At 49.4% G+C, this 13,729-nt stretch overlaps 1 protein-coding gene across 6 annotated transcripts in view; it reads right to left on the reverse strand.

The window, feature by feature from the left end:
• LOC115408992 (H-2 class II histocompatibility antigen, E-S beta chain-like) overlaps window positions 1-10,553 on the reverse strand; it is a 31,170-nt gene extending 20,617 nt beyond the window's left edge. Inside the window, exons 1-2 of one of the 6 annotated variants that reach the window (XM_030119979.1) lie at window positions 8,892-9,026; window positions 6,976-7,114 (exon numbers count right to left, since the gene is read on the reverse strand). In XM_030119979.1, coding sequence (XP_029975839.1) covers window positions 6,976-7,114; window positions 8,892-8,936 — 184 coding nt within the window. In that variant the 5' untranslated portion in view covers window positions 8,937-9,026. Of the gene's footprint in view, window positions 1-72; window positions 1,212-2,827; window positions 2,856-6,975; window positions 7,115-8,891; window positions 9,031-10,425 lie in introns of those variants that run through there. The other 5 variants (XM_030119952.1, XM_030119968.1, XM_030119964.1 and 2 more) reach the window with 5 other exon arrangements.
• Between the last annotated feature and the right edge of the window lie 3,176 nt (window positions 10,554-13,729).

Raw genomic sequence — 13,729 nt, forward strand, 5'->3', positions numbered from 1 at the left:
CAAGATGGAGATTAACTGAATGCAAAGTTCCTTGAAATTTACCAGGATGCGGGAGTAAAATCATCTACTTACCTGCAGCGTCTCCAAGTGGCCTTGCAGCATGCGGTGAGAAGAGGAGTTTCTGCAAGAGATGTTGACAAGCGGTTGCTAATCCAATTTTGCCAAGGATGTTGGGACAACAACCTTCTTGTTGAATTGCAGCTGAAGCAGAAAAAGAGTAACCCACCTCCATTTGCCGACTTTGTACTACTCCTTTGCACGGAGGAAGATCAAGATGCAACGAAGAACATTAGAATGAAGCAGCATTTAGTTGCAACAAGGCAGAAAGTCACCAGTCAGGTTCAAGTTGTACGAGCTGAAGAGGAACCCGATGTGTTCCACCATCATGTCCTTACAAAGCAGTTAACTGAACAGACGTCTTCCATTCAGAAACAACTGGCAGGCCTCACTGCAAGTCAGGCCAGAACGGCGCCGCACACTGCTATGAAGACCTTTCAGAGACTAGGGGCCACCAATCTGAAGTCTACTCCATCAAAGCCAGGTTTCTGTTTCCGCTGTGGAGAAGACGGACTGGTCAAGCCACAATGTGAAAATGCTCCAAATTCATCCCCAGTGAGTGCCAAAAGGAAACAGTTCAGTGATAAACAAAAGTGGCATACACCACACATTTCTGGACATTTTAACTAGTCTCAAGTCCTGCTCAGGGACAATGAAGAGCTGTGCTGGACAAAACCTGTCCCACAACAAGAAAACCTGTCCAGTGTGCAGAGATGAAGTCCAATCTGAAAGCGAAGAAGAGGTTGCCGAAGGGATTAGTTGGTTCTCAGTGTATGGCAGAAATTGATGTTGCCATTCATACTCGCCTGTGTCTTCTTGATACTGGATCACAAGTAACCACCATCCCTGTGTCATTCTACAATGAACACCGATCAGATCAACCCATTAATTCTCTGAGTGAGCTAATCCATATCGATGGTGCCGCAGGCCAAAGTGTTCCTTACCTTGGATATGTTGAGACTACAGTAACATTCCCAGAAGATTTTCTTGGGTCCACTCTTGTAATTGACACTCTGGCACTTGTGGTTCCAAATGTCAGATCCAGTTCGCCAACTTCAATGTTGGTATGAACACTCTTGATTTTGCCTATGAGCAGTTCTGCAGCGATGGATCTCATGCTTTCCAGCCGAGTTCACATAGACTACGTTTACATGCAACCAATATTCGGGTTAAGGTCAATATTCAGGTTTCTGAATCATTTGGAATAACCCGTTTACATGCTTAAACAGACAGAGTTACTCCTGTTTACATGATCAGGGATCTCCCCATTCAAACTGCGGAGCACAGACGACGCCATGACTGCATTTGCACTTTATGCCACTAGGTGTGCTGTTTGCATGTTCAACCTTATTTTACACAGACACCACAGAAAAAGAAGGGTGCTGCAGCTGCTGCAGGCTCTCTCTGCATGTTGTTAGAAAAAGAGTAAGCCAGCGAGACGTGGTAATATGTTTAATGATGCGATGCACCGTTTTTTTCAGTAAAAGAGAAGAACTGAACGATCGTTTTGGCACATTTTATTTACTTAGTAGCAGTTAAACTGTGTCACAAGTAGTTCCTGGACTCAAATGACCGAGATTCCTTGCGGGTAGACCATGTGCAGAGCAGTATTTCATGTCCCTTTCCACCGGGATATTCCGATGCGCGTTTATATGACCAGAAATTCAGGTTAGAAAAGGAGTAACCCAGGGGTAATATTCAGGTTTTTAAAAACCGGAATATGAGCATATTCAGGTTTTTGCACGTGTTTACATGGCTGTGCGCAACCGGGTTATTGCTAATATTCTGGTTAAGAAAGGGTTATTGACTGCATGTAAACGCACCCATAGCTACAAAGTTGTCTTGCAAACTCTCCAGCTGAGACACCAGCTGAGGCTCCCCCACTTGTGAAGAAGACCTCAAGATACTTAAACTCCTCCACTTGAGCCAGAGTCTCTCCACCGACCTGGAGGGGGCAAGTCACGTTCTTCCGGTCGAGGACCATGGCCTCGGATTTGGAGGTGCTGATCCTCATTCATATCGAGGTCAAGGTCAAGGTTTATTTCTATAGCACATTTAAAAATATCACTTCACACTCGGCTGTGAACTGCCCCAGTGCATGATGGTCCAGATCGGATGAAGCCAACAGGACAACATCATCTGCAAAAAGCAAAGATGAAATCCTGTGCTCCCCGAACCGGACCCCCTCCTGGCCCTGGCTGCACCTAGAAATTCTGTCCATAAAGATTATGAACAGAACCGGTGACAAAGGGCAGCCCTGCCAGAGTCCAACATGCACCGGGAACAGGTCCGACTTACTGTCGGCAATGCGGACCAGAATCCTGCTTCAGTCCTACAGAGACTGGACAGCCATGAACAAGGGGCCCCGGACTCTGTACTCACAAAGCCCTCCCCACAAGACACCACGAGGGACGCGGTCGAATGTCTTCTCCAAGTCCACAAAACACATGTGAACCGGTCAGGCAAACTCCCACGAACCCTCTAGCACCCTATGGAGGGTCTAGAGCTGGTCCAGTGTTCTGCGACCAGGACAAAACCACATTGTTCCTCCTGAATCTGAGGTTCGACTATCAGTGGAATCCTCCTCTCCAGTACCCTGAATAGTCTTTCCCAGGGAGGCTGAGGAGTGTGATACCCCTATAGTTGGAGCACATCCTCCGGTCCCCCTTTTAAAACAGGGGAACCACCACCCTGGTATGCCAGTCCAGAGGTTCTGTCACTTTGGGTGCACCAGTCATGTTAAACATCACATCAATCCTAATGACAATACCTTTTTCAAGCATCGTGCACGACCCATCCACCCTCATGACATCAAAGCAGTTTGGAAACATCTCCAAGAGCTTCTTGATGCGGGGGTAATAAGGGAGTCTGAATCCTCATTTTCATCTCCTATTGTGGTTGTGAAAAAGAAGAATGGAGACGTCCGGTTGTGTATTGATTATCGGAAACTGAATTTACAGACGATTAAAGATGCTTATCCTTTACCAAATCTGGAAGAGTCTTTCTCTGCACTCAGTGGTGCCAAGTGGTTCTCGGTTTTTGACCTCAAATCAGGCTATTATGAGATTGAGATGCATGAAGCAGACAAGGCCAAAACAGCCTTTGTCACTCCCTTGGGTTTCTGGGAATTCAATCGGATGCCACAAGGTGTTACGAATGCACCCTCAACATTTCAACACCTGATGGAGAAGTGCATGGGAAGTGTGCATCTGAAAGAGGTCCTTGTGTTCATTGATGATCTTCTCATCTTTGCTGATCCCCTCGAGGAGCATGAACGACGCCAACTGCAATTACTGGACAAGCTCAAAGTGTATGGGCTGAAACTTTCAGTGGACAAGAGCAAGTTTCTGCAAACGTCTATCCGGCATTTAGGGCATGTGGTTTCCGAGAAGGGCGTTTACACGGATCCTGCCAAGGTCGCCGCCTTGAAATCCTGGCCAGTTCCACACAATCTTAAGACCTTGCATTCATTCCTGCGCTTCGCAGGTTGTTACTGGCGCTTTATAAAAGGTTACGCTGCCATTGTGAAGCCACTCAATGACCTGACTCGAGATTAACTGCCATTGGCATTGCCATTGGTTACTTCAATGACAGGAAGAGAGGGGCGAAAATATGTTCATTCCAAGTAAATGCCACTGGCCTTTCCAGCTTGTCCATCTGTCCAGCCTCAGATCAGTGTCCAACTTCACTCGAGCCTACTTGTGCCACAAACTCAGCCAGAAACCTGGAGGTCATGATTGATGACCAGCTGACCTTTAAGGTTCACGTGGCCTCAGTTTCTCGGCCTTGTCGTTATGCCCTCTACAACATCAGGAAGATCAGACCCTTCCTGACCCAACAGGCCACACAGCTTCTGGTTCAGGCTCTCGTGATGTCACGCATTGACTACTGCAACTCTCTTCTGGCGGGTCCCCCTGCAGGTCCAGAGGATCCAGAATGCAGCAGGTCTGGTCTTCCACCAGCCCAAAAGAGCTCAGGTCCTCCTCTGTTGATCTCCCTTCATTGGCTTCCAGTTGCAGCCAGGATCAAATTCAAATCTCTCCTCCTGGCTTACAAAACGCTTACAAGAACGGCTCCAGCCTACCTGGATTCCCTGATCCAGGTCTACTCTCCTTCACGCCCTCTTCGCTCTGCATGTGAGAGACGTCTGGCGCTTCCAGCCCAGCTCGGCTCTAAACCTCCAGCCAGACTCTTCTCCTCTGTTGTTCCCAGATGGTGGAACGAACTTCCTAACTCTGTGCGTTCTGCCAAGTCCCTTTCTAATTTCAAGAGACAATTGAAGACTCAATTGTTCAGAGAACCCCTAGGGACTTAATCCAACCCCGTCTTTGGGGAAGAATAGGTCAGGTGTTCTAAAACCCAGCACTTATGTATCACTGACTAAGTTGACACACACATAAAAAAAAAAGGGGGGGGGGGGGGGGGGTAGTGGCTCCTCTTCTGCAACTTGATGGCAACTCCCTTGACCAATCGCACTTGAAGCAATTGAAGCATTTACTAATGTTTTTTTTTGTTTGTTTTGTTTTCCTTAATGGTTTTTTTCTTATATCTGTATTCTTGCTTGTGTTGTATGTCGCTTTGGACAAAAGTAAGTAAGTAAGCAAAGTAAGTAAAATGTATTTATATAGCGCTTTTTACAGACCAGGAGTCACAAAGTGCTTCACAACAAAAAACAAGGTGTAAAGATAAAAGAACATTCAAAAGAGCATGTAACATAAAGATAAGGGATTTGTAGACATAGCTCCGAAATAAAAGCAGTGTTGGAAACCGTATAATCAGTATATGGTACCGCCAAGACACACAGTGTCAGTGGGTCTGAAATGCCTTCTGGAACAGAGGTGTTTTTAGATGTTTTTTGAAGGCATCCACTGAGTCCATGGACCAGGTCTAGGGGGACCTGGTTCCAGAGGCGAGGTGCGGTGGACGTGAATGAGCGGTCACCCCTAGTTTTAAAGTGAGTCCGGGGGGTTCTCAGCAGGTTCTGTTCAGCGGACCTCAGGCTTCGGGCCGAGCTGTATGGCTGAATTAGGTCTCTGATGTAGATAGGTGCCTGACCATGTAGGGCTCGGAAGGTCAGCACCAGGATTTCAAACTGGACACGGAACAGAACAGGGAGCCAGTGGAGGGATTTTAAAACAGGTGTGATATGGGTCCTCCTGTTGGTGCTGGTCAGTAGCCTCGCAGCTGAGTTCTGGACATACTGAAGACGAGCCAGCTCTTTCTTGTTGAGGCAGGTGAACAGGCTGTTGCAGTAGTCCAGTAGTGAGGTAATGAATGCGTGGATGATCATTTCTAGCTCGTTTTTTGACACCATGTGTCTGAGCTTAGCGATATTTCGCAGCTGGAAGAAACAGTTTCAAACCAGCTGCCTCGAGTGGTGGTCTAGTGACATGGAGCTGTCAAAGATCACCCCGAGATTCCTCAGTTCAGTTTTAGTTGAGGGCCTCAGATCACCGAGGTGCTGTTTGATAGTGGGGGTGCAGGGCCAGGAGGGCGGTAGACCAGGAAAGAGTGAAATGAGTTAGAGGAGCCAATTTTGATCATTTGGGACTGAAAAGAAGTGTCGTGGTCAGTGTTCATCGTTCTGCAGGAGTACCTGTCCCGGTACACAGCAGCAAGACCCCCCCATGGAGACAGGGGCGGGGCCACGAGGCGGCAGCAGGACACAACTCCTTCAGGTGGATGAACTCCCCGTCTCTCTGCCAGGTCTCAGTGAGGAACAGGAAGTCCAGGTTTTCATTGGTAAACAGTTCGTTCAGTGAGAAGGATTTGTTTGTAATAGAGCGAGCATTCAGGAGACCAATACGACTACCTGGTGATGACGTCACTGCGCTTGTGTCAGCTGAGTCCAGTCGGATTGGCTGCAGCCACCTCCCGCGATCACGTGATGTGCGGCTCCGCCGGTGGCCGTAGGCCGGCTGTTTCTCCGTTGATGTCAACATGGAAGTCGAGCATAATCCCGGTAACCCGGCGGTGAGGTCCGATGAGCAGTGCTGCAGCTTCAGGTCGTCCAGGAGCAGCGTCAAAGATGGTCGAGTGTAGCACTCCGCCAGCGGATGAAGACAGCAGGCGTCTGAGCGAGCAGGAGTAAAGGGCTGGAAGAATCGCGGACGCTGTGGTCGCCATGACAGACAGGTTCCTATGGCGGTATGGGGGCCGCTCCAGCAGCTGGACCATCGCAGAGCCTTCAGTTTCGCCAGGGTTCCAGCTCTTTTCCCATGCCTCCTTGGACGTTTCCTCCGTGGGATGATGGCGGCTGGCAGGAGGTAAGCTGGCACAGACCGCAGGTGAGGAGGGAGAGTCCATGTTTGGTCATCCAGATGAAGCTTCTGGCGTACTTCTTGGGGCGATTTAAAGCTGAGGAGCGTTTGGCGATCATATACCAACACGGCAGCGGAGTCTTGGCAGAGTAGACAAAATAATGCAGCAGTGAGGAGCAGGTAGAGCAGGACAGGCAAACACACGCGCCATCTTGCGTGTGCGTGTGCTAAATGAAATTGTAGAATTGTAGAATTTTTAATGGAAGGTTAAACCAAGTCTGTACCTAAAAAAGACAGGCTGAACACAAACCACATCAAATAGGAACAACCTGAGGATACTCTGTAACATTGGCTTTAATCCATGACTTGAGATTTTTATTCCGAAACAGCAGTTGGTCAACATGCTCTGAGCTGAGCAGACTCCTCTGTGCAGCAACAATACCACCCGCTGTAGAGAATACACGCTCTGAGGACACACTCATCCCTGGGATGCACAGGCAGACTTTTGCAAGGTGTGACAGTGGTGGATATTCACACTGGTGCTATTTCCACCAACTGAGAGGCTTATCCTCAGCAAGAGACAGGGGTGGTGCCTCCTTGTACTTGGTCATCTCGTCTTCAGCACGAGCCTGTGTCGTTCCGTGTCATGCAGCAGTACCTGAAGTGTAAGTGGAACCAAGTAGGTCAACCAGACTGCAAAAGTTCCTTGCTCTCTTGGGTGGTGGGTCAGCAGGGATGTCATTGGTTTCTTTAGCCTGGCAGTCCTCCTTTCCTGGGGTCTTGCTTTCAGCCTCTTCCTATAATATAAAATAAATATATTGCGAAAGAGGAGAGAGACGAGGGATCTGGATCAAGTGATGTTTATTCTTCACACACACAGTGACAGCTGTCATCCAGGAAGCCTCCTTGACAGAACACCTCCACCTATTTAACCTCACTGACAGTGTACACACCTCCCCACGTCACCAAACCCTGCCGCCTCTAATGTGAGGAGACTCCCTCCCCACAGACACCACAATATTACTAAAACAATTAAAGCTAGGGTTGGCGATCTTGGAAAACTAGCATGTAGCATGAATGTAGCATCTCCCCAAGGCTCCGCCGAGCTCCCACCCCATTGGAGGAGCTCCGTTGGGAGCGGAGAGCGGAGATGTTCACAGCGCGCGCAGTGCGCGTGGCGCTTCTGCGTCCAATGCGTTCCTGGCGTAACCTGTCCTCAGCGCTTCGTTTCTTCGTTTTTCTTTATCTGCACTACGCCAAGTTATGGCGCACTCACCGGTAAGTAAACCCTCAAACATTCGTCTCCGCCATTCTGCAACGACGCTCCGTCCTTCTACACGCACTGAATCAGGGTCAGTGCACGCCACTGACATGTACGCACAGGGGGCAGGTCGAACGGTGAAGGGATTTGATTGGTTTAAAAAAAGGTGTCCCGTCAAGACGATTGGTTGCTGTTTTTCCCGTTTTACTCCTTGTGGGGGACCGAGCGGTCACCCCGACTCGGGATCAGCTCGCCTGGATCGCGTTGGGAGAGGTTTGGCAGAGAAATGAGGTGGAGGTTCACAGGTTCGGTGCAAATTCTTCAGTTTATTTGCAGTCTTTAAGTCCCACACCCTCACAACAGGCTGCTGACAGATGCTTCTCAAAACTGGCAGCCTCACAGGCTCTCCCCCCTGACTTTACCATGGTCCTCCTTAAATAAGTCCAGCCCAGACCTAATTAACCAATCCCTGGTCTGGGTCAAACCAAAATTCAGGAGGGGTATTTCATCACCTTAACCTTATTTACAAGAAGGTTTTAACCCGATCCCCAGTGTATATCAAAAATAAATGAAAATATAAATTCCATCATACACCAAAGATGACCTTCCCCACACATCCATTCCCCAGAACATAAATATTTACAATAAATACACAATTGTGCGCCCCCTCACATAATGGACTGCTCCTCCCTGCATCAGCCAGGTGAAATACAGCTTCACCAGCGGGCGCGCTCCGTTAGTATCAGCTGGGCAGAGTGAAGGAGGAGGAAGTGCGCGTGGTGAGTAGTTGTGTGGCGTTTCTGCTTGCATGTGTCCTCAGGAGGTAGTGGGTACCTCACTACCTGCACTCGAGCCGCAGCCACGCCACTCCTCACTGTCACACATGTGAGAGAGTCTCAGTTTCCAATGAGAAGGGGCTGCTACCTTCTCACACTCCTGCTGTAGATAGCGGATATTTTCCAAACTACTTTAAGAACACGCCATGAATTGCTTCTCATCGGGTCATAAAGATCATTTTAACCAGGATTTTAAAAAATGTATCTCATTCAAATCACCAACCCTAGCTTTAACATGCATTAGTTCTATTAAGCTACATATGCTCAGAGACATACAATTGTAAATTTTGCATTTTAATGTAATCAACAAGAAAAAAAAACTATATTTTTTACTGTTATATTTTAACATACCATTTTGGTTTTTGTCCTCTTGCGCTATTTATTTGAAATCATAATATGCCAGTTTATTTAACTTAATTGTCAAATGTTTTTATTCAATGCAGCTGTAATTAATGCAAATGAAATGAAAGGGCTTACCTCAGATGAATCCTGGATTCCTGCTGCCTCTGCAGTTATTCTCATGTAGATTTCCTCTCACTCATCATCGGAAAGGAAAGGTAAAGCTTTGAATCTTGGATCCAGTGCAGAACACACATACATTGTCTCCACCTGCTGGTCTGTTGTGTAATGGAAGATTAATGAAGATTTTGATGTGTTGCACCACATACCCATTTGAAGGGTGCACAATGTTTTGTTCCTGGCTTCTGATAAACGGTTAACAAAGTTCCGGGTCTGTCTTTCTTTTATTTATTAAACCCACAGTAAGTTCTAGACAGAACATAACACTGGTCCAGGTACCCTTTGCTGAGATCAGTAGAGATAGCTGCTTTGATTCTTTAACTATCTCACTGTCTGATAGACTCTCTTGAAAATCATGAATCAGATGAGCATGAAGGGCACCACAACCGACAGGGTAGGAGAGCTTTCTTTGGACATCACAAGAGTAGCCATCTTCATGGGCTTCATTGCATCAACTATCTCCTCTGCAGGTGTAATGTTTGACTCACATAAGGTGCACACTTCTTTCTCCGTCTTTCTCACCTCACTGGACAGAAGTGCAGCAGATACAGCTGGTTGTTTTTCAAGAAAACTCTCGAGCATATCATGTGCACTATTCCAGCGAGTGACATCAGTGATCAGTTTGAGTTCAGGTAACTCGAGCAGCTTTTGCTTTTGATGTAGTACGTGGCTGGCTGTGGCAGGGTGTAGCAGGGTCTATCAGGGTGTAGCAGGGTGTATCACGGTCTATCAGGGTGTAGCAGGGTGTAGCAGGGTCTATCAGGGTCTATCAGGGTGTAGCAGGGTGTATCAGGGTGTAACAGAGTGTATCAGGGTCTATCAGGGTGTAGCACAGTGTATCAGGGTGTATCAGGGTGTATCAGGGTCTATCAGGGTGTAGCAGGGTGTAGCAGGGTCTATCAGGGTGTAGCAGGGTGTAGCAGGGTCTATCAGGGTGTAGCAGGGTGTAGCAGGGTCTATCAGGGTCTATCAGGGTGTAGCAGGGTGTATCAGGGTGTATCAGGGTGTATCAGGGTCTATCAGGGTGTAGCAGGGTGTATCAGGGTGTATCAGGGTGTATCAGGGTCTATCAGGGTGTAGCAGGGTGTAGCAGGGTCTATCAGGGTGTATCAGGGTGTATCAGGGTGTAGCAGAGTGTATCAGGGTGTATCAGGGTGTAGCAGGGTCTATCAGGGTGTAGCAGGGTCTATCAGGGTGTATCAGGGTCTATCAGGGTGTATCAGGGTCTATCAGGGTGTAGCAGGGTGTATCAGGGTGTAGCAGGGTCTATCAGGGTGTAGCAGGGTGTATCAGGGTGTATCAGGGTCTATCAGGGTGTAGCAAGGTCTATCAGGGTGTAGCAGGGTGTATCAGGGTCTGTCAGGGTGTATCAGGGTCTGTCAGGGTGTATCAGGGTCTGTCAGGGTGTAGCAGGGTGTAGCAGGGTCTGTCAGGGTGTATCAGGGTCTATCAGGGTGTAGCAGGGTGTAGCAGGGTGTATCAGGTCTCCTACCTGCACTGTGTCCAGTGAGGAAGAGGAGCAGGATCCAGGTGAAGGATGAAGTCATGCTGCTGCTGCTGCTGCTGAAGCTCCTGAACAACTGACTCAGTCTGACTGAAGAAAGGAGTCACATGACCTGCTGTCACCTGTTGCCAGGTAGAATCACTGGGAGATGCAGCGGCGAGAGCAGGGAGGTACTGCACTAAACCAGGATCAGGGATGAAGCCAGCAAACTGTGGTTATCCTGGGTGAAGTTAGCCTCAAGTCGGTTGAACAAAAGCTGGTCAAGTTCATCCTGGACGAGTTACCATGTTGATTTATTCTCTGCAGCTAGCTGCTCCACAGCAGGATAACTACCAGCATAAGATTAATGGGGGCACAACTTATATATAATTTCACGATACAAAATAATCTCGTCGACACATCACATGTACCAGAACAATCCGAAACCACAGCGCCACAACAGAGCCAATAACTAACAGAGACTCAGTGTGATCATGCAAGTGTTATAGTGATAGTGATAGTGATCTTGCATACATGACTTCTGACCCCTGAGAAGGCCAGAAGCAGGCCAGAGAGACCCAGACAGCCGGCGATCATCACAGAGCCTGGATCCAAGCCGCTCCCCGAGGCAGACGCCCACGCTCCGGTCCAGAAAGGGGGGCAGAGGAAAACCCCGGCACCCCCGGGGCCCGGGCTCCAGGGAGCCAGGACCGGCAGTAGCCAGCCCACCCCGGGCATGGGACACCCGGGGCGGGCAGAGCCGAGAGCCCAAGGCCCAGGAAACCAAGAGCCAACCCTCCACACAGGCGGAGGGCCATGACACACCCGGGAGAACCGGCCCACGTGGGCGGCTACCCACCCAAGGCCAGTACCCCCCCCCCACCAGTGCTCCGGAACAGACACACATCCGCTTTCTTTCTTTCAAGGTTGCCCTCCTTTTGGCCTTGGGCTCGGCCAAAAGAGTTGATGACTTGTGCGCCCTTTCGCTCCATCCCTCCTGCTTATCGTTCAGTCAGGATGGCGGACTGGTCCATCTTTGGCCCAGTCCGGCCTTTCATCCCAAGGTGATTACCTCGGACTTTCGGTCCGGATCAGGGCACTTGTCGCTCCGCCGGGCTTGTCAGTGGACCAGGCGCAGCTGCAGTTATTGTGTCCGGTCAGGGTCTTGCGTTGCTACGTCGAACGTACAGCTGGCTTCCGGACTATGGACCAACTGTTCGTGGGTTTTGGGGCCAGGGGGCGTGGTGCCCCACTGTCGTCCCAGTGCCTTGCCCACTGGGTTGGTGGTGCTATTGCTGCAGCTTACAAGGCACGGAACAGTCGTCCGCCAGCGGTGATGCAGGCCCACTCCACACGTGGTATTTCCACAACTGTGGTTCTGTGCAGAGGGGTCACTGTAGGTGACATCTGTCAGGCTGCTTCCTGGTCTTCGGCGTCCACCTTTGTGCGGTCATATCTCATGGATATGTACATGGACTCAGTGGCTCTGTCGGTGTTAAGCGGGGACAGGGGTCCTGTCACTTAGACGACCTGACTGGTCTCCCTGGCTGCTGTGTTTTCCCTGGGGGAATACAGGCTGCACTGGTGAACCCTGGTGCATGCTGGGGAGGCTCTGTTGAGGCCTTACCCGGTGTGTGTGTGTGTGTTTACTGTCGTTATGTTACGACTGTTTCTTTTTTTTCTTTTTTTTTCCCTTGTCCTGTTCGGCAGCTGGGGCGTGCAAAATTGTATGATTGCAGCCTTTTACCATCTGAACAGATTTTAATGTTGCAGCATGACGAGACTGAGTCTCCTCCTGCTGCTGCCTTTATTTAAAGCTGGCGTCTGGCATGGCTGAGGACAGGACCGGGACGGAAACGCTCAGAGAGCGAGACACAGAAAGAGAGAAAGATAAAGAGAGGGAGAACGGGGGCGGGGGGGGGGGGGGGGGGGGGGGGGGGCACACAACCTATGTACAAATTCACAATACAAAACAGTGTTGTCGACACACCACACATAACCAAGAACAATCCCAAACCCCAATCTAGACAACACCAAAACAGCCGACAACCAACACAAAAACTGACAGAACCATACATATACCATACATATACATGCAATTTTTTTTTCTTTTTTTTCCTCCCCTGACGAACCATAGTAGTGAACAGATCAGGCCACAAAAATAAAAGGAGGTGTAGGGAAGGAAGGAAATGCAAGGACACCACAAACTTTTTTTTTTGAGAATATAGTGAGTAGTAACTAGTAGTAACTAGTAGTAACTAGTAGTAAACTTGGGGCGTGCATCATGAGAGGTCTACTACAGATCACCATTACTCTAACCACCACAAGAAGACAAGGTAACCGAGTATGTGAAGAGTGATTAAAGATCAGTGTGATCATGCAAATATGATGGTGATAGTGATGGTGATAGTGATCATGCATATATGACCTCTGACCCCTGAGATCCAAGCCGCTCCCCCAGGCAGACGCCCCCGCTCCGGTTAAGAAATGGGGCAGAGGAAAGCCCCGGCCGGGGACCCCGGCGGTCCCGGGGCCTGGGCCCCGTGGAGCCACGACCGGCAGGAGCCGGTCCACCCCGGGCGCCGGACGCCCGGGGCGGGCAAAGCCGAGAGCCCAAGGCCCCAGAGCCCAAGAGCCAACCCCCCACACAGGTGGAGGGCCATGACCCACCCGGGAGCCCCGGCCGAGGTCAGAGGTCATATATGCATGATCATTATCACCATCACTATCACCATCATATTTGCATGATCACACTGTTTAGCGCCTCAGTGCGAGGGTGCTGGACGTCGGTGTCTTGGGGGCTTGGTGGGTGGTGCCTGGCGTGCGGCCTGCTTTGCTCCTTCATTCCCGCGCCAATCTTGTCAGCCTGTCCAGCTGGGGGTACATTTATCCCTACAGCCCCCGCTTTAAGTAGTTACCAACAGCAAAGCCCGTAGGTGGGCTAAAAACACTTGTAGAACTGTAGTTACATTTAGAAACTATTATTTTTTGCTCCAGAAGTTTGTTTTGAACAAATGAAGTAAAGATGAACTTTGACATGAGTGACCCTGAGAGAACAGAAGGAAAACTGAACTCTGGAAAACTGAGGAGTTTCCAGAGAAACAGAGACTGATTGATTCATGTGAGCCTCCAGGATCAGACTGTCAGTCCTCCTACTGATCATCCAGTTACTGGTTTGTTCTCCACTGGAGAGATTAGTAGTTGGTTTCATTCTCTCTGATCAGTGCTCTGATTGGTCCAGAGCTTCTGTCCACCGACCTCGTCTCCCTACAGGAATCAGACTTCAAAAAGCAGAGCGAGGATCAATGATTCA

This window comes from Salarias fasciatus, chromosome 3 (assembly GCF_902148845.1).
Source record: "Salarias fasciatus chromosome 3, fSalaFa1.1, whole genome shotgun sequence".
Lineage (NCBI taxonomy): Eukaryota > Metazoa > Chordata > Actinopteri > Blenniiformes > Blenniidae > Salarias > Salarias fasciatus.